General features: G+C 44.0%; 1 protein-coding gene across 1 annotated transcript; it reads right to left on the bottom strand.

The window, feature by feature from the left end:
- Window positions 1–614: 614 nt before the first annotated feature.
- Window positions 615–16,288, bottom strand: LOC147894833 (sorbitol dehydrogenase-like). The gene is made up of 6 exons (XM_087384785.1): window positions 16,097–16,288; window positions 15,937–16,004; window positions 15,602–15,838; window positions 15,142–15,432; window positions 1,958–2,145; window positions 615–1,151 (listed from the first exon to the last, which is right to left on the bottom strand). The coding sequence occupies exons 1-6, from the start codon at window positions 16,206–16,208 to the stop codon at window positions 959–961; spliced, it is 1,089 nt and encodes a 362-aa protein (XP_087240911.1). The 5' UTR covers window positions 16,209–16,288; the 3' UTR covers window positions 615–958.
- Window positions 16,289–18,478: the final 2,190 nt, after the last annotated feature.

The raw sequence follows: 18,478 nt of genomic DNA, 5'->3' as shown, positions 1-18,478 counted from the left end.
AGGCAACCTAGAGAGAGAGAGAGAGAGAGAGAGAGAGAGAGAGAGAGAGAGAGAGAGAGGGGGGGGGGGGGGGGGGGAGAAGGCTTCTCATTTTGACATGTGAATTTAAAAAAAGGAGGAGGAAATAATGTTATGAAGCATATCTTTAGCTTTCATAGCCTAGGAAAGCTTTCATAGCCTAGGAAACCCACACGCATTTATAATTATCTATAAGAATTGCAAAGGTAAAGTTACAACCTTCATCTTGAGTCAAGCTTTTAATTAACAGGTGAATTTTAACATCATGAAGAAGGAGGAGTTCTCCCCCCATTGCTCTTAAGGCTGAAAGTTTAAAGGTCCAAGAGGCCTCCTATTACTTTAGATTTATTTTGTATGGGACAAGCCTTTTTTTATATTTCTTATTTTGGGCCATAGGGAGAGAGGAGGCAATCTTGCCATTGCCATAGGTATTTTCCTTGTAGCGTAGTGTACACATCCTCTTGGTTGTAGGTAGCTTAGATTCCAGGTCATAATTTTGCACCTATTTTGTACCAAGCCCAATATACATATGGACATGGTAATACAAATTTGGTTGCCTATGCTGCCATGCATACTTTTAGATGGCAACCTGGAGAGAGAGAGAGAGAAAGAAAGATATATTAATGTCCTCGGAAGACCTCCGGGGTCTATGGGACAAAATACACACACCAAAAAACTACAACATCAGTTAGCGACTCAGATTATTATAATAGCATAACATAACTACATTCAGGTATTATGTAAGAGTGATCTGAATAACATCAGTTTAAGACTGAGTCTTTAAGTTTAGGTTTGAAATCTCTTATCAGTGCTTGCCCATCTCGGTAGACCGCCCATTTACCTTCCTTCCTTGCTTCATTGAGAGAGAGAGAGAGAGAGAGAGAGAGAGACTTCTATTAGTAGTCTAGCATCGCAAAGCCAGCTTCATAGAGAAGTTAGCTCAGATGTTGAACATCACCTTGATAGCATTCCCACCTTGGGCACTAGTCTCAAATGCCTCTTCGACCTCTTTTTGGGAAAATCCAAATCGATGTGTGATGAGAGGCTTTACGTCAATCTTGCCCGTACTAAGCATATCAATGCAGAGTTGGTAAGTATTTCGATATCTGAATACACCCAGCACATCAACTTCCCTGCATTTAGCCATTAGAAGCAAATAAGTTTAGTATTCTGCATCTCCGAAATCCTTTTCGCAAGAGCACAAATTTATGAATACATTTTTTGGTGACCCCTCCCAGTTAATGTAATGCGTCACCCTGCAAGGAAGACAAATCTGGGATTGCATGTGAAGCTACTAGAGAAGAAGATATGAGAAGGGCGCCCTGGCAATAGTGACAGAGAGTTCCTCAACTACAATTGTTGCCTTAAAAGATTCTGCAGGGGAAGTTTGTGAATTGAATAAAAATTCTTCCAGAAACGCTCCCAGAATGGAGGGTAAACAGTCCAGGGGATAAACCAAGAGACGGGCCATGAATGCATAATCTTTTTTGTTTTCAGAGCCGTAGGCACAAACAGCCACCAGACAACTCTTTCCCCCCACCTTATGTATTCAGCACCATAATAGTGCGAATGATAAGAAGAGCCCAAGCCCTCAGCCCATAACTCTTTTAGAAGCCCTTTCATAACCACAATGAGTTACCCCAGGATGCTGCATGCCGTTCTGTATGCTCTATTAAGAAAATTCGCTATAAATGTCTCCACCATGTAACAGCAATTTAACTCTCAGTTTGAAACTCATCCACAAGGTTACAAAACCATCAATTTCATCATGCATAACGAAGGAAGACCTATTACATCCAATGACATATTTACAGACAAACCCGGGGATAATGCAGAGAAGGAAACAAGTGAAACCTGAGACAATTGCTCTAATTTCCATGAAACCTCTACTGCAAGATACAATTTGTAAAGAGAAGGCATCGACATTGTTGAAGCTTACCTAGCAGCAGCTGGCGTTAAAGGCACCTGCATCACCGAGTGTCCCATGCCTACCAAGCAAACTTTACCTCCAGATTTGGTAGCCTTTAAAGCGGTTGTCATTGTCTTCTCAAACCCAGCACAGTCAAATGCAAGGTCTATGTTCCCTCCCATGGTCTTCTCAATAACAATCGCCTCATCATCCACATCCTGTGCAATGTACTACAAGAATTATATGCATAAACCTTTCTTTGTAACCCTATGATTGATTTTCAGCACAACTTTGTTATAGCTTGGCGTTCTTAACAAAACTACGATGACCTCTAAAGGAGTGAAATCCTTTATATGTCTAAAATACCAGAAATGTAGCTCCTTTGGCAAAAGGTTAGGGAAGCTTCCAGGATGCCCTCAACAAATTCTGCAGATCTTTCAATATAAAAAAAGGGAGAAGGATGAAGACATTGCTTCTATGGTAATAAGTTCAAAGCTTTCCGGCAGGAAAGATAGAAGTAATCCGGAAAAGGTTCCTAATATCAGTGAAAGGGAAGATGCATTATCATGTTATATTAGTTGGAATGAGTATACGTCCAATAGGAGATGTACATTTATGCCTGTAATGTTTAAAATTATCGCACAATATTCTGACAAGAAACAAAAAAGACTATATACAAGCCTCACTGCAGGGATTGGGGGAAGAGGTGTGTGTGTGGGGGGGAGGGGTGTGTGTCCTAGATCCAAACTGTTTACCTGATCACTGGATGCTTTGTTGGAATAAACCTGTCTTAAATACAGAGTGTGGAAGATTGGAATGCTGACTGGAGAGAGAGAGACTTTTTTTTAGTGAAAACTGGAGAGAGAGAGAGAGAGACACACACACACACACAACCATAGACATTGCTTGGAAGACATCACATCAGGGGTTATGCTAACTACGGACTGATTACCCACTGAAGAGCTAAGCTAAGGCTATGAAACTGACGATAACTGGGGCTATGACTCAAGCTATGGCTATAGAGGCTAGGGGAGAACTGGCTCCATGAGAGGAGGGTCACTGGAGAAGCTATGCGGTCTGCCATGAGAGGAGGGTCACTGGAGAAGCTATGCGGTCTGCTGCTTACGGACTGAGTGCTGCTACTTGTTAGAAGAGTGGTCACTAACCCAACTGTAAGCCCTATATGTTAGTCACTAACCCAACTGTGAACCCCATATGAGGCAGACAACGGGTTAATATACCAGGGTAGGTAGACATACCTGGATCAGGCTGGTGCACAATGTTGATCTGCATCACAGCAGATTTATAGGTCTGGTACTAGAGCAACTCCAGCAACAGTTCCAGGGTCAGCAGAAGCTCAGTCAAGCTGGTTGCCTACAGGGTCGGCCAGATTTTGGGACAAGTGTATGGGGCCCCCACCTCAAACCCTCTCCTCTCCTATAAAAGAGCCCCTTTCAGCTTGGAATCTGGTCTATTCCTTGCTTTCAACCATGCTGCTCCCTCTACTTCCTCTCCAGCCCTGCTGAAGCTTCTCCACAACCCTGCTGCTGCAAATCGTCAACAGAGCAGAATCGGGCTCTATCTACGCTGCTGCCCACTGTCCAATGCTGGTCCAACTCTCTCTACGCTGCTGCCCACTGTCTTCTTGGCAAAGCAGCAGCCCATCAATTTGCAATCTACCTTGGAGGACAAGCCTGCCGGCAACCACCCTGTTTCCCTTTGGCGGATCAGTCAGTCCATGCCTGGCCTCTACCCTCATCTGCGATCCCAGGCCAATATAATTAGCCTACGGGCAGGGCCCCCCACCTTGGCCCAATCAACCGGTGTTGGACTTAAATCTGTTTCGGGCCCTAAGTCTTTAATTGTGGATTTTAAAAAATTGTTGACCCTAAGATCAGAACCTCAACACAATCCCCAAGCGGCTGATTCTTGTACAGTCAGGTTAGTTTAGCACAGGTTAGATTAGTCAGGTTCGTTTAACTAGTTAGGGTTAACTCAGTTGGGTTGGGTAGAATTAACTTAGATTGGTAGATGGTGTTGGGCACATTTAGCTCTAGGTTGGTTAGAAAAGTCTTATCTGTCCTAAAAAAGAAGGGACCTTTACAACTTTTTTGAAGGCCTTTAAGGCTGTCCAGCCCCACTTGAGCACCTTTTCGAAGCTTCTTCATTGACCTCTCTCAAGCCTCTCCATTGACATCTGCACACTATATCAGCCTCATCGTGGACCATCATCTTGAGCCACTTCATCGACATTTTAAAGCAGCAAGTTTGTAAGATTGGGACCTTCCTGCATGGAGCTAGCCTAGTGCATTCCAGGCCATGGAAATGTCATCCTCTGTAGAACACAGGGCTATGCGGCCTGTGCATGAGAGTCAATGTAGAACTTTAATGCAAACATGTATGCTGTCAGTGCGTAGCATGGACAAGAGACAAATGCAATAAAGGTTCTTGACACCGTTCTCGACAGAGATGCAAGCAAATGAGATGACATTCTATTCGGAAAGTGGAGATACAAATGCCATAGAGCAGCCAACTACTGATGAAGCTACCATGCCTAGAGCAGTTATGACAAACACTCAGCAGGCCTATGAAAATAGATGCCAAACAACTAAGGAGAATGCACATCTGCCAATGCTTGTACTGCAATTCAGCCATGTTATGCCACTCCCTAGCATGCAGCCAAACCATGGATGCAGGACAAAAATATGATTATTGTCAGTGATTCCAATTGCAAATACTAAAGGATTTTGTAAGGATAAGTGTTCTAATGAAAATAGCATCTTAAATGATGGGAATGAATATGGATAGCGAGAACCAAACACTGGCATTTCGGGAGCACCCAAGGGTACTATGAATTTACGAAAATACCTCCTAGCTTTGCAATGCACATGTTTAATGGAACAAGGGCTAAATTCATGGATGCTTATCAGTGATGCTTCAGAGCATGGCCCAAGATCAAGCCGAGGCATGTAAGTTGGCCTAGGAGGGACAATGACCATTTTTTGGGGATCCAGTAAAGAGCAAGGAGGCCTCCTGCTAGCAAGGATGATGCTCCTACATTGACTGGCCACCAGGTCCCCATGTTCACTATTCCTATGGAAGGCCAACCCCATTTACCTACGCCAATGGAAGGGACTTTGGTTGTGGGAAATTCCCATGAACAACATGAGAATTTGGCACATCAAAGGGCGATCAAATCTCAGAGGCAAAGGGCAATCAAATCTCAGATGCTTAGCTTACATGCCATGTTCATAAAGCACATCACAGAAAATAATGGTGGGAATGGAAACCAAGCCAAGCATGCAGATTTCAGAAATAATACCAGACGGCAGAGCCCCAGCTGATTCTCATATGTTCATTACCAATGGGAATACCAAAAGCTGCAACTAGGCTTAGCATGCGGGTTTCAGCAGATGACAGAGTCCTACAGCTGATCTTCATATGTTCATTATTAATGCAAATGCCAACAGCTGCGAGTACACAGTAGGACCTGAAAATGACAGCCAAAATGATGAAGACAATGCACAGCAAAAGGAAGATGGCTGTTATGACACTTTTGAAAAAGGGCATAGTAATACTGATGGCAAGCAGCCCTTGCACAACCATATCGGGCTTTGGTGCACAGCAACAAGATAATGCAGATATGCAAGATGATGAAAAAGATGCAGGGGAAGTGCTATTAAAGGAGACCAAGCAAGGTAAGGCTACAGTTGGGGATGAGGCAAATTTGCACAATAGAAGTTGGGGATAAACGCAATCAGCTTCTTTCCGAGGAAGGTGATCTCATTGGGTACAATAATTCTACATCCTTGTTGGTAGAGCACCAAGGTGCACTAGTGCATGGGGGTTTAAAGGCAATCCCATACAAGATGCAAGGTGGGCAACAAACATAATATTTATGACACAACCAGCTAGCTCCTTCCATCTTTGGGAAGCTTATTACTGAGTAGCCCACTATGATCATGATCTTGCCCAATGCCCGTGGGGAACTTCAGCCAGAGACTTCCACCAGTGACAATTCCAATGGATAATATCTTTGAGTTATGTACAGGGGATAGAGGCCGGTCTTCACTACTGCCATGTGGTCCATCCAAACCTCGTGTGGATGCTTTTGAGAGAGCTTATCCCTACAGCACTGATTTCTCAGCTAGATCTAATTCAACACAATGCCTATGAGAGGAGTTTTCCTCAAACCTCAATCAGACAAGAGGCGCTACATAGAGTCTAGATCACCTCAAATGTGGCCTGGACTGCAAATGCAGCCTAGAAAGATTTATGTGGAAGGACACCAGATGCCCAATGCACACATGGGTCTGCGGGGAGAGTGGAACATTATGTTGCCTTGTCAAATATATACCACGCTTACATGGGCCTACCATTTGAGGTCAGGGATAATTTGTCTTTCCTACATTATGGCAGGGGCTTGGTTGGACAAGTGTGTGGTAGACACTTACAACATATTATAACAGACCACAGATTTAAAGGAGAAACCAAGGATGGTAATGAGCGGGAAGAATGGCTCTCATCTTTGGAAGGATATTACAGATAATATCCACCTCAAGAGTAATCCTCGGATTAGTGGACTTAATCCAGCAAGGTTTGGGGACCCTAGGATTAAGGAATCCTAGGAACGCAGGCTAATGTGGGACTAGAGGACTTGAACACTAATAGAGATATACGGCACGTCGTCGCCTTTCCATATATGTTGGACGCCTTCGCCAGAGAATAGTGTTTGGGAGACGGTGTCCAGCATTCCTGCCTAGAACAATTGGGTCGCATGGTGCAATCAGGTGATGGGAGGACAACAAATCATTTCGACGGCTACCCTCGTTGCCATCTGGTAGGACATCATCTTTACCTTGCGCGCCATTGGGGAGTGTGGTACTCCAGGATTAAGAGCGACTACCGAGAGGCGAGAGTGTTTTTGTAGGGCTTGGAGTCTCTAACACACTTTCTGCGGGGATATCCGCTGGCTGTATAGACCACCGCCCTGGCTGTTAGCCCCTATTTCGGAGATTCCCTAGGCAGTGAGCTAGGATCTATAGACACAAGCTAGTTTCTCTTCTGATAGCCAGATTTTTCTATTTGTACTCACCATCCTTAGCTCCTCTTGAAAGCTGATTTGTATGGTGTTTGTCAAGCATGAATAGAAGCCTCCTTTTTCTAAACAAAAAGAACACTAGCATAGGGCTGATTGGCTATATTTAGCCAATATAATTTTCATGAAGTGAGAGCAAGAGTGTGCATACACACTCGATGGTCTAGTGTGGATCTTAAGGCTGAACTCCTACTTTCTACATCGTTGTGATTCTGTGCCGATGATTCCTTGGGAATGTGGTCTAGTGGTATGGGATGCCAGACCTATATGTTAGAAAACAGAAGGAAAGAATCACTCTAACCTCCAGCCAAGACCTCTCCCACTCTAGCAACACTCAACTCAGATAACTGATCACAGATACAATACTCACTCAGAGAAAACTTAGGCAGAGAGAGAATATATTCATCCACCGGATGGTGGGCAGAAAACTGGCTCCAGGAGAGCAATACAAAACTCAGCCAAGTGCTGAGACAAACTGCAGAAATTCTCTCTGTCAGAAGATGCCAAGTCTGAGTGCACAGCACAGCCCAAATCAGAGGCTTTCTGTCCTGCACTGGATGATTGAAATGAAGGGAAGTGAGGGCCTTTTATAGGCACTGCCCAGGCCTGTTGGTCTGACCGACCAGCAGGGTCGGTTCCCTGACTGGGGACCGACCAGGTCAGTCAGTAAAATCGACCAGGGTCGGCCCTGGTCGGTGGCCCTGGTTGGACCGACTGGTCCTGCAACAGGGCCCTATAAAAGGGCGCCCTGTGCAGCCAGTCCTTTGCCTCTAGGTAGGCATGGAGCCCCCCCAAAATGCTGCTGTTTGCTGAGTCTCTCTTTTCCCATCCCATCTTACCCTCACTGCCCCTTGTCTCAACAAAACGGGGGCTCACAGGTGGGAACAGTGAGTCTCTAACACCCCCCCTCAATGTCACAATTGTGGGCCAATCCCCATGCGTTTGATGAGGTGCTCCATCTGTTCTCGAGGGAGTGCCTTCGTGAAAAGGTCGGACAAATTGTCGGCGGTCGGGCAGTAGATAAGCTCGATCACGTCGTCGATGATGAGCTCTCGAACAAAATGATAATGAACTTCGATGTGTTTGGTCCGCGCATGGTACACTGGATTCTTTGCAATAGCTATGCAACTCTGATTGTCGCACATCAGCACTGTCGCATTCTCCTGACACACATCCATGTCCTCCAAAATCCACCGCAACCACAATGTCTCACAAGCGGCTGTACACGCGGCTCTGTACTCTGCCTTTGTAGATGAAAGAGATACTGTGGGTTTCTTCTTACTTAGCCAAGAGATGGCTCCAGATGCAAGTAAGAAACAATATCCTGTTGTCGACCTTCTGGTGTCCACATCACCTGCCCAATCACTGTCACAGAACCCGCCTAGTTCAATGCCTTTGGTGTAGCTGATCCCAAAGGTGCAAGTACCCTTCAGATACCTCAGCACACGTAAACCTGCATTCCAATGATTCTTCCTGGGAGAAGCAGAAAACTGACATAATAACCCAACTGCATAGCAAATATCTGGGCGCGTATTGGTAAGGTAAAGCAAACTTCCTACCAATCGTCGATACAAAAGAGTTGAGATGTGTCGTGAACACTTAGCTTCAGCCCGACCTCCATGGGAGTTAAAGCTGTTCTGCAATCCTCCATCTGAAATCTCTTCAGAATTTCTCTGCAGTGCTTTACTTCAATCCCAAGGAAGTAATGTAATAACCCAAGGTCAGTCATCTCAAACTCAGACATGAGTAGCTCCTTGACCTGTGAAATCTTCTTGACATGATCACCTGTCAAGATAAGATCATCAACATAGAGGATGAGTACCAATCGCAATCCCTTCTCAATGAACAAGTAAAGATTTGCCTTAGAAGGACTCCGACTGAGCCCAATCTTCTGAAAGAATATATCAATCCTTTGGTACCAAGCTCTGGGGGCCTGTTTCAGCCCGTATAATGCCTTCTTCAACCTGCAGACCTTTAATGGGGACACTGGATCCTGAAAGCCCGGTGGCTGCTCCACATATACCTCCTCCTCCAGGGTTCCATTAAGGAATGCGGACTTCACATCCATTTGAAAAATAGGCCACTGGAAATGGGCAGCAAGGGCAATCACTGTCCGGATAGTAACCATGCGGGCTGTGGGAGCAAAAGTTTCATCAAAATCCATGCCTTCAGTTTGAGCAAAACCTTTCACAACCAACCTGGCTTTATACTTATCCAAGCTGCCGTCAGATTTGTATTTGAGTTTGTATACCCACTTAGTGCCGATGACTTTCCGTCGAAGGGGCCTGGCCACTAAGTCCCATGTATGGTTCTTCAGAATAGCATCCATCTCTGCCTGCATGGCAGCCTGCCATTCGGGATTGTCTTTCGCCTCTGCGAAGGTTCTTGGCTCAACAATCTGAGCCACCAAAGCAACATTCACGGATGGGGTCTTTTGAAGACGTTGAGACCGTCGCAATCCGGAACTGCTACTCTCAGGTAACGAGGTGACACGAGACTCTTCCAATGTCCGGAGGTACCATTGGGGCAACTTTTTCTGCTTCTCTGTGGGAGGAGGAACGGGAACCTTTGCGGGAACATCCTGCTCTTCCTGTGTATCGGGTGGAATATCAGCTTTTGATTGGGTAACCTCTTGAATGGTCAATCTGGGACGGGGTGGGATTGGGGGTTGAACAATCTCCTCCTCCTCAATCTGAGGCTCCTCCTGGGGTTCAAGTTCTTTTTCCGCGAAGACAACATCACGACTGATGAGTATTTGCTTCTTTACTGGATCGAAGAGGCGGTAGCCCTTGGATTCTTCACTATACCCAACAAAGATACATGGTCTGCTTTGGGAATCAAGCTTGGTCCTATCTTCCTTGGGCACATGCACCCATGCGTTAGAACCAAAAATGCGGAAATGAGAAATAGAGGGCTTCTTACCATAAAATGCCTCATATGGAGTCTTGTCCTTGACGGCCTTCGTCTTGGTCCGGTTGAGAATGTGTACCGCTGTATTGATAGCTTCACTCCAATAGGCTTTAGAAAGATTTCTCCCTCGGAGCATAGCAAGCCCTGTCTCAGTGGTGGTTCTATGCTTTCTCTCAGCTACCCCGTTTTGCTCAGAAGTATGTGCCGTGGTGAGTTGTCGCTTGATCCCATGCTTGCGACAAAATGTATTAAACTCACTTGAGGTGAATTCTCCCCCCCTGTCTGTGCGAAATGTCTTGACATCTTCCCCTGTCTCCTTTTCAACTCTAGCCTTCCAGTCTTTGAATTTCTCAAAAGCCTGAGACTTTTTAGCCAAACAATATACCCAAGTCATTCTACTGAAATCATCCACAAAGAGAAGTGAATACCTGGATCCAGCCCATGATGCAGTAGACATTGGACCACAAATGTCGGCGTGAACCAACTCAAGTGGTTTGCTGGCCCGAAACGAAGCTTCTTGTGGGAACTTATCCCTGTGCTGCTTGCCTTCAAGACAAGCCCTACAGACATCATCCTTGCCTGTAATTGGTGGAAGTCCATCCACCATCTTTGACTTTGACATTTCAGCCAAGATTCCATAGCTGATGTGACCGAAGCGCTCATGCCAAAGTTTGGACTTTCCGTGATCATCATGAACCAACATTGCACTGAGACGGTACAGTCCATTCTCTTCAACACCCTGTGCCACCACTTGCCCACTTCCTTTGGATGTCACGGTGACCTTGCCATCTTGAAAAAGAACTGCCATGTTGTTTTTGTCCATCTGACTTACAGATAGTAAATTCTTGCAAAGGTCGGGTACATAAAGTACTCCAGAGATATCCTTCTCCTCACCCGCCGTGGCAATGAAAGGAATGCTACCGATGCCCTTCACAGGACATGTCCGGCTATCCCCAACAGAAACTTTGGAATCCGGGTGTGTACTGTCCATGGTTTTGAACCACGTCCTTCTGTTGGACATGTGCTTAGAAGCACCGCTGTCAACATACCAACCTTCTTTTCCTTCACTAACTGCATAAGCTGAACAATGTTCACTGAGTAAGAATAACTGACCAGTTGTCACATTGGCAGAATCACTCTTAGGCTCTTCTTTGTTTTTGGCTTCTCTTTTCCGCTTTTGATCCGCCTTCTTCTTCCGGCATTCTTTGGCAGAGTGGCCAAGCTTTTCACAGTAAAAGCACTTCATTTTCTTCTTACGTTCAGCGTCCTCTGATTTCTTGGAATCCTTTGACTTGCCTTTGCCAGGCTTGTCTTTGGCAACCAATGCCTTTTCGTCGGTTTGCGTAAAGAGTTTCTCTCGGGCCTCCTCCTGAAGTAGGAGTGGACAAAGCTCCTCAAAGTTGATTGGCTTTGTCCGTTGACCCGCAGTGACCGTAGTCACAAAACTTTTGAAACTCCGTGGCAACTTGTGGAGTGTGAGTAATGCTAATTGACTCGAGTCCACCTTCTGACCAACCGCTGCGAGCTGGTCCCGCACAACTTTCACCTTCGTCATATGATCATGAACACTGTCACCCTCATTCATATCAAGGTTATAAAGCTGATGCTGCAATGTGATGATACGAGCTGTATTATCGGTTTCATACAACTCCTTCAGTATGGTCCACGCCTCTGAAGACGTTTCTGCCAACTGGATATGAGGAATAACAGAATCTGCTGTCGTGCCTATAAGCATTGCTAAGGCCTGAGCATCCCTCTCCTCCCATGCACAGAGTTCATCTGCATCTGCTTCAGCTAGAACTTCACCTCTCTTGTCCACAATATCCTCCGGCTTTTCTTCGATACCATTGACAATCTTCCACAACCTCCGTGCCAACAGATGGCTTCGGATCTTGACTTTCCAGATTGGAAAGTTTGTACCATCAAGCTTTCCAGCTTCACCGAAATTAGGGATAAATGAAGAAGGAAGATGACTGGAGAAGGAGGAAGGACGAGCAATGGATGTAGAGGCTTCTGATCGCTGATCCATCTCGGTGAATAGCTACAGAACTTGAAAAACTGAAACAGAAATAAATGAACTGACCTTCTGTACTGAACTGAGCTGAAAACAGAGTTGCCTTACAGCCAAGGAACTCCTTCCTTCAGAGAGTGATATTGATGAGGAAGAGTCGGGAGCCTATGGCTCTGATACCATGTTAGAAAACAGAAGGAAAGAATCACTCTAACCTCCAGCCAAGACCTCTCCCACTCTAGCAACACTCAACTCAGATAACTGATCACAGATACAATACTCACTCAGAGAAAACTTAGGCAGAGAGAGAATATATTCATCCACCGGATGGTGGGCAGAAAACTGGCTCCAAGAGAGCAATACAAAACTCAGCCAAGTGCTGAGACAAACTGCAGAAATTCTCTCTGTCAGAAGATGCCAAGTCTGAGTGCACAGCACAGCCCAAATCAGCTTTTGAGGGGGAAAGCACAAGACAAGTGGTGCCTCATTTAATGAAGGGCCCACTTGCGCTAAAAGAATTAAAGGCGCCTCGCTTTATGGAGCTTTTGAAGAAAGCCCATGCAAGTGCTTGCTTTTGAAGAAAGCTCAGCTTTCTAGGAAAGCCACCTATTCTAGACAAGAAAGTAGGCCAACTTTTGGAAAGTGCTTTCTAGGTGCCTGGCCTAGTCTATAAAATTAAGGGCCTCTGAGCTCTCACTTCGTGTTGAGATTTGTACTCAGACTCTTGCTGCCTTGTGAGCCACCTTGTACAACAGATATTCTATTGCAATAAAGACCCGGGGGGGGGGGGGAGCTCTTATTTCAAGTCCCTAGTGCTCTCTCCTCTCTCTCTCTCTCTCTCTCTCTCTCTCTCTCTTTTTCTCCTACACTCTCTCTCTCTTGCAATTTGTTTCCTAGCCCCATTGTTGAGTTTCCAGCTTGTTGTTCAGAGTTCCCAGCTTCCAGACAAATTTCTTCTACAAGTGCGCTTCACTATAGGGTGCTGCGAATCGACTTTCCTTGCTTCCAGCCACTCCTGGCCTCGTTTTCTAAGGTGCAAATTCACAAGAGAGCTATGTTTTGATTATGGGAGCTGAATTAAGGTTTGATTAAGGTTTCACTTAGGCACAGCCCAGGAAACCCCAAACTCTGATTTCAAAGAAAGAGGATTATGAAAAAGCTAAGCAAGAAAATATTTGCTTGAAATGTTCAAGCACAGATCATTATGCTTGGAACAAAAAGATGGGAGTTAAAGCCTCAAATAAACCTCAAGCACATACGGTGCAAGTGTTACCCCTTAAAGGTACTGAAAAGTACACAAAAGTAGAGGTTTATCATGAGGATAGCACCCATATTTGTTGCCTTTCATCAACAATGTGACAGGCCACTTTTGGTCCTCGTGATTTAATGAGGATGCATGAAAATATTAAGAGGCAAAAAGTAAGAATAATGGTCGATGATTGTAGTTAAGAATTTGAAGTTGCCTAAGAGTCCAAGTGCCCATTAATATGTGGTCTCTCTTACAAAAGGCAATGAGAAAAATTCTAAGACAACATAATACATGGTGTAGAAGTGGACATTCAAGGCTATCAAGATGCTTTAAATTTTTAAAATTATGCATCTCGGCAAAATAGATGTTGTTGTTGGTTGAGAATAGCATGCATAGCTTGCAGTGGAGTTACTTTAAAAAGCATGGTAGAGTCTTCCAGATTCAAGCAAACATGATGTACCTAATTCTCCACTTATTTGTTCGATGAAATTGGAACAATTTCTATGCCAACAAGAAAGCGGGGTATATATTTGTGAGCTTAATTTTGTTGATGACTTTCTTTCTTGCACTTGAAAACGTAAACTTTTACTTAATCTTATTGAAAAGCATAAAGCTTCTTTTAATGATATATTTAAAGGTGTTTCTTCGTGTGACTTGCCTAATGGTTTACCTCCTGAGAGAGTAGATCGTAAAATATAAATAATCCCTAGATCTACCCTTGTTTGTAAACGCCTATAGACTTAAAAAGACAGCTAACTGAAGATCTTAGAAAAAGTCAATTTAACCAAGTGGCTCACCTTGGTCTTCACCTATATTATTGGTAAAGAAAAAGGATGGTACTATGCACTCATGTATATATATTGCCGAGCTTTTAATAAAATCACACAATTAAAAAAAAAAGGGAGCACATGATGGACTCGACAGTGCTGCCTTTTTAAACTTTTATCGAGTAGATCAATAGTCGATGTGGGGGGCAGAGAGAGTGCACGCACGAGAGAGAGAGAGAGAGAGAGAGAGAGAGAGAGAGAGAGAGAGAAGGGGGGGAAGCTGAGAATAGAAAGAAATATGAAAGTTGATTAGGAGGATGGGATGAGTGTCCAAAATTGATTGGAAGGACACTTTCTATGAAAAATGTTAGTCGAGCGGCTGCCTTGCAAAGCTACGCTAATAAATCCTATGCCTTGCATTGATGAGCTCTTTGATCAATTTGCAAGGGACTGAATATTTTACTAGAATTGATTTAAGATCTCGATATCATCAAGTCTGAATTAGAGAAGAGTATCATTTCATACTAAGTGTGCATATTATCAATTTAAAGTAATACCATTTTGATTTACTAATGCTCTAGAAACGTTTGACACTCATGGATAGTGTCTTAAGGTCATATTTAAGAAAATTTAATGTGGCACTTTTAGATAATATCCTTATCTATAGTGAAAAAGGCATGTAGAACATTTAAGTAAAGAATTCTAATTGCGAGAGACATCTCTCTTTTATTAAAAGAATCCAAGTGTGGTACTTGGGACAGTATATATCCCAAGAAAGATTCGTATGAATCCTGAAAAGATAAGGGTCATATTGGAATGGCCATATCCTACAAACCTAGAAGAACTATAGATATTCTTAGGTTTATCTATAGAAGGTTCATCCAACAATATACGAATATAGTTGTTCCGATGACGGATAAGCTTAATGGGAAGGGAAGAACCTTCATATGGGATGAACCTCAACAGAGGTTTCAAAAATTAAAAGTAGCTATTGTTGCAAGTTCTATCTTGAAAGTAGTGGATCTCAATGAACCATTCGTGGTTGAATCACAGTCCATCTTCCCTAATATTTAATAACTTTAAGACACTCAACCTCTCCGTGCGCTTTAACCTTTGGGAAAGTCTTGGAGATATATTTATATATTTATTGAGAGAGAGAGAGAGAGAGAGAGAGAGAACCTTGACATCAGTTGAAACCTGAATGACTTCATCGGCACCTAGCTTCTTTGCCATAGCAAGCCGTTTTTCATCGACATCCACGATAAGCACACGCGGGGCTCCGAAAGCTTTTGCAGACAGCATAGTCACAAGACCTATAGGACCTGCTCCTAGGACAAGCACTCTGGTGTGAGGCCCAGTACCAGCTCGTCTGCACGCGTGCACACCCACACTCAAAGGTTCACACATGGCACCTTCCTCCAAAGTTAAGTTGTCTGGTAATTTGAAACACAGATCTGCTGGATGTATCACCTGCATACAATTTACACCTATGAAACTAATACTAAAAATTAGAAACGCGTGGGATACCCGTGAGCTGCTGCGATTGAATTTCTTTGGTGGAATACACAAATGACAACCACCTTTTTTTCCCTATTTGCATGATTATAATCAACAGACTGGAGAAAAGTAGCGGCCATACGTAATTTGCTAATGACCCGTGTACTGGAGGAGTAGCAAAGAATCGCATCTCTGGACAGAGGTTATATAAGCCCTCTTTACACTGCATGCACCGTCCACAAGAGATACCCGGCTCTAGAGCTACGCGATCTCCGATCGCCAGGTGCTTCACGCCGCTACCAAACTCCTCAACAATTCCGGCACATTCATGGCCGATTACCATGGGCTCTTTCACCACAAAATCTGCACATCGAAGATGCTGTGTGTTTTGGAACAAGTCAGCAGGTGATTACTCGTGAAGACGGCCATTGCCGCTTTCGACGACCGATTGAAGAAAAAAAGCCGCAAATTGGAAACCTTTAAATAGTGCACATCGCTCCCACAAATGCCGACGGCCTTCATCCTGATTTTTACATCGTGTTCTCCTGGCAAACACACCGGCTCGGATTTTAGATTACCGGATTGCTCGAGAGAACCCAAATTTGGGCTTCTAAAATCAGAGAAGAAGGGAACAAACCAAGCGCGGGCAATTGAAAGGGCTTGATCTCCAATTTGTTGACGTCGATGAGCCATGCGGCCAAATTCTCAGCTCCAGCGACAACGGAGTGAGGCGCAGATCCCTTACCCATGGGAAGCTCGGTGGAAGGGAGGAGGAGGTGGATAAGGGAAGTGAAGTAGCTTTGGCGTTTGTTTTCTTTTGTCGGCTTTTCGAGGTTACATCGTGCTTTTCGACGTGCATGCAATCTATCGCACCACTAGCACAATCTAATGGCAGCTTCCATGGATCTTCTAGTGAAGGTATACCTCATAAATAACGCCTCCGCGACCTCAACAAGATCATGGAGGTCATTAGAGGGCCCACTAGAGGCCAATTTTGTGCTGGGTAGGTTATTTGTTAGACTAGCGTAGGCCATGGAGTGTAGGCCAATTTTTATAATACGTCTGGTTTTGGGGCTGACCACCCCCTAATTTACTCGGCATGTTCGGAAAACAAACAGAAGAAGCTCATAACTAGCGACCTTGAGAGTACAAAATGCATAACCTCTCCCACCTATTCCAACCCATTAATTAATTAATTTTGGTGTATGTAGACTTATGTTTATCTAGGGGCTTCATTTATCTATGCCTTAATGGATTAATTTATTTATGCAATAATTAACCTATGTTTCTCCATGGCTTAATTTATTTTATGCATAGATTGGTTTCACCAAATGTCCATCATCCAATTCAACTCGAAGAACATCTCCTATGTCTTTTGTGAAAGATAAGTAGCTTCCCAAGCAACATAGGGAAAACAATCACATGACAATTGGGTGATTTTGCCAAATGTTATGGAGCAAGATAGAGTAGGGAGAATATTCCTCCACTTTCTAGGAAGACAATGATTAATTAAGTTTCTCTATCACATTCTAGGTGTATGAAGACGGCCTCAAGGCGTCATAAATATAAAAAATTGTGAGAAACTAGTCTGATTCAAACTTAGCTCTATCTATAGTATTATTCATGTGATCCAATCTCCACTTGTGCCACAGCCCACCATGTGATTGATTTCTCATCAAAGTGCACGGATGGGTTGATGGAGGCCAAGTCACTTGGCAGTTACTCACCGCCTGACACCCACCCAAGCAAGAAAATGCATGGGCGAGGGTTGGGTGACATACCAAAAGGACTTCAATATAAAAAGGGAGCCTTGCATCTATTACAACAAGCTTACATGGTATAAGCTGTTGGAAAGCTACGGTTTAATACCTCATGTCATGGCGGGGGGCACCCACCCTTTTGTGCGACCAATTACAACTAGACACATGAGTGCCATGTAGGGGAACGTCCCTTTTAGATTTTGAGTGGGCGCCGATGTGTAAGTGCACTTTGTCTACAATCACAAAATCTTGACTATGTCCAAGGGGGGCTTCCCCAAAAGTTCAAGAAAATATTCGAACCCAAAACCTTCCTTTCCCCATGCCTAAGCCCTACCATTAAGCTATCAAGTAATATTATATGCTCTTTCCTTATAATAGTATTATTCTTCAATGCCCCTTATAATGGTATTATTATATGCCCCTTTCCTAATATTAGTATTATTCTTCCCCCCCTTCCCAATCTCACACATCCTTCCCTTTTTAATGCCCCTCCCCCTCCCCCCTTTATTTAATTCAAGCTCTCCCCCTCCCCTAGTGAGACTAATTATTGCTCCTCCCCCTCTTGCCTTTATTTAATTCAAGCCCTCCCCTCTTTATCCCTCCATCATATACCACTCCCCCCTCCCCCCACACCACATAATTAATTTTAATAGGGGGGTTTTTTTCTCACTAGGGGGCCCTATTCTCAAAATCATTTCATTGGCGTTCAATTTGCAAGAGAATAATAAGAAGGCAAAATGAGTTTTCATAGAGAAAACTAGTATGGCACAAGGCATGGTCCGAATTAGTAGGTGGTATCAATCTAAAGCACGACTTTGCCTCCGTTTGAATTAGCACTTGACACCCGTTTAAATTAGTCGTTCACATTCATGCAATATAAAAGTCGGTGATAGAACAAGACCCTTTTTATGTTCCTAGAACCAAAACCGATGCAGTTGTGTTTATGTATCAATTTAGTGGAATGTGAGAGATAAACAGATTGTGTGGGATAGAATTTCAGTAATGTGCTTATGAAAGCAATTTGGCCTGTTGGACAACTCCCAACCCTCCAAATTGCTTTCTTAAGCATAGTTATTTTGCCTTAATCTTTCCTCTACAGGGCCAATAGGGACTGCTTTTTATTTATACATTGCTGGTTCACTCTACTGCGCCATGGAATCCTTATAATTGCCCATACGATATTGTGAATTGCAATCTCCACCACCTTCTCCAAAGATGTATCGACCATCGTGGGCTCCGTTTCCACTTGTTCCGCTGCA

Source organism: Dipteris shenzhenensis, chromosome 14 (assembly GCF_047967505.1).
Source record: "Dipteris shenzhenensis isolate YYH24624 ecotype China chromosome 14, Dip_SZ_1.0, whole genome shotgun sequence".
NCBI lineage: Eukaryota > Viridiplantae > Streptophyta > Polypodiopsida > Gleicheniales > Dipteridaceae > Dipteris > Dipteris shenzhenensis.
Note: the sequence above shows the minus strand (reverse complement) of the source record. Positions and strands in the feature narration are given on the sequence as shown.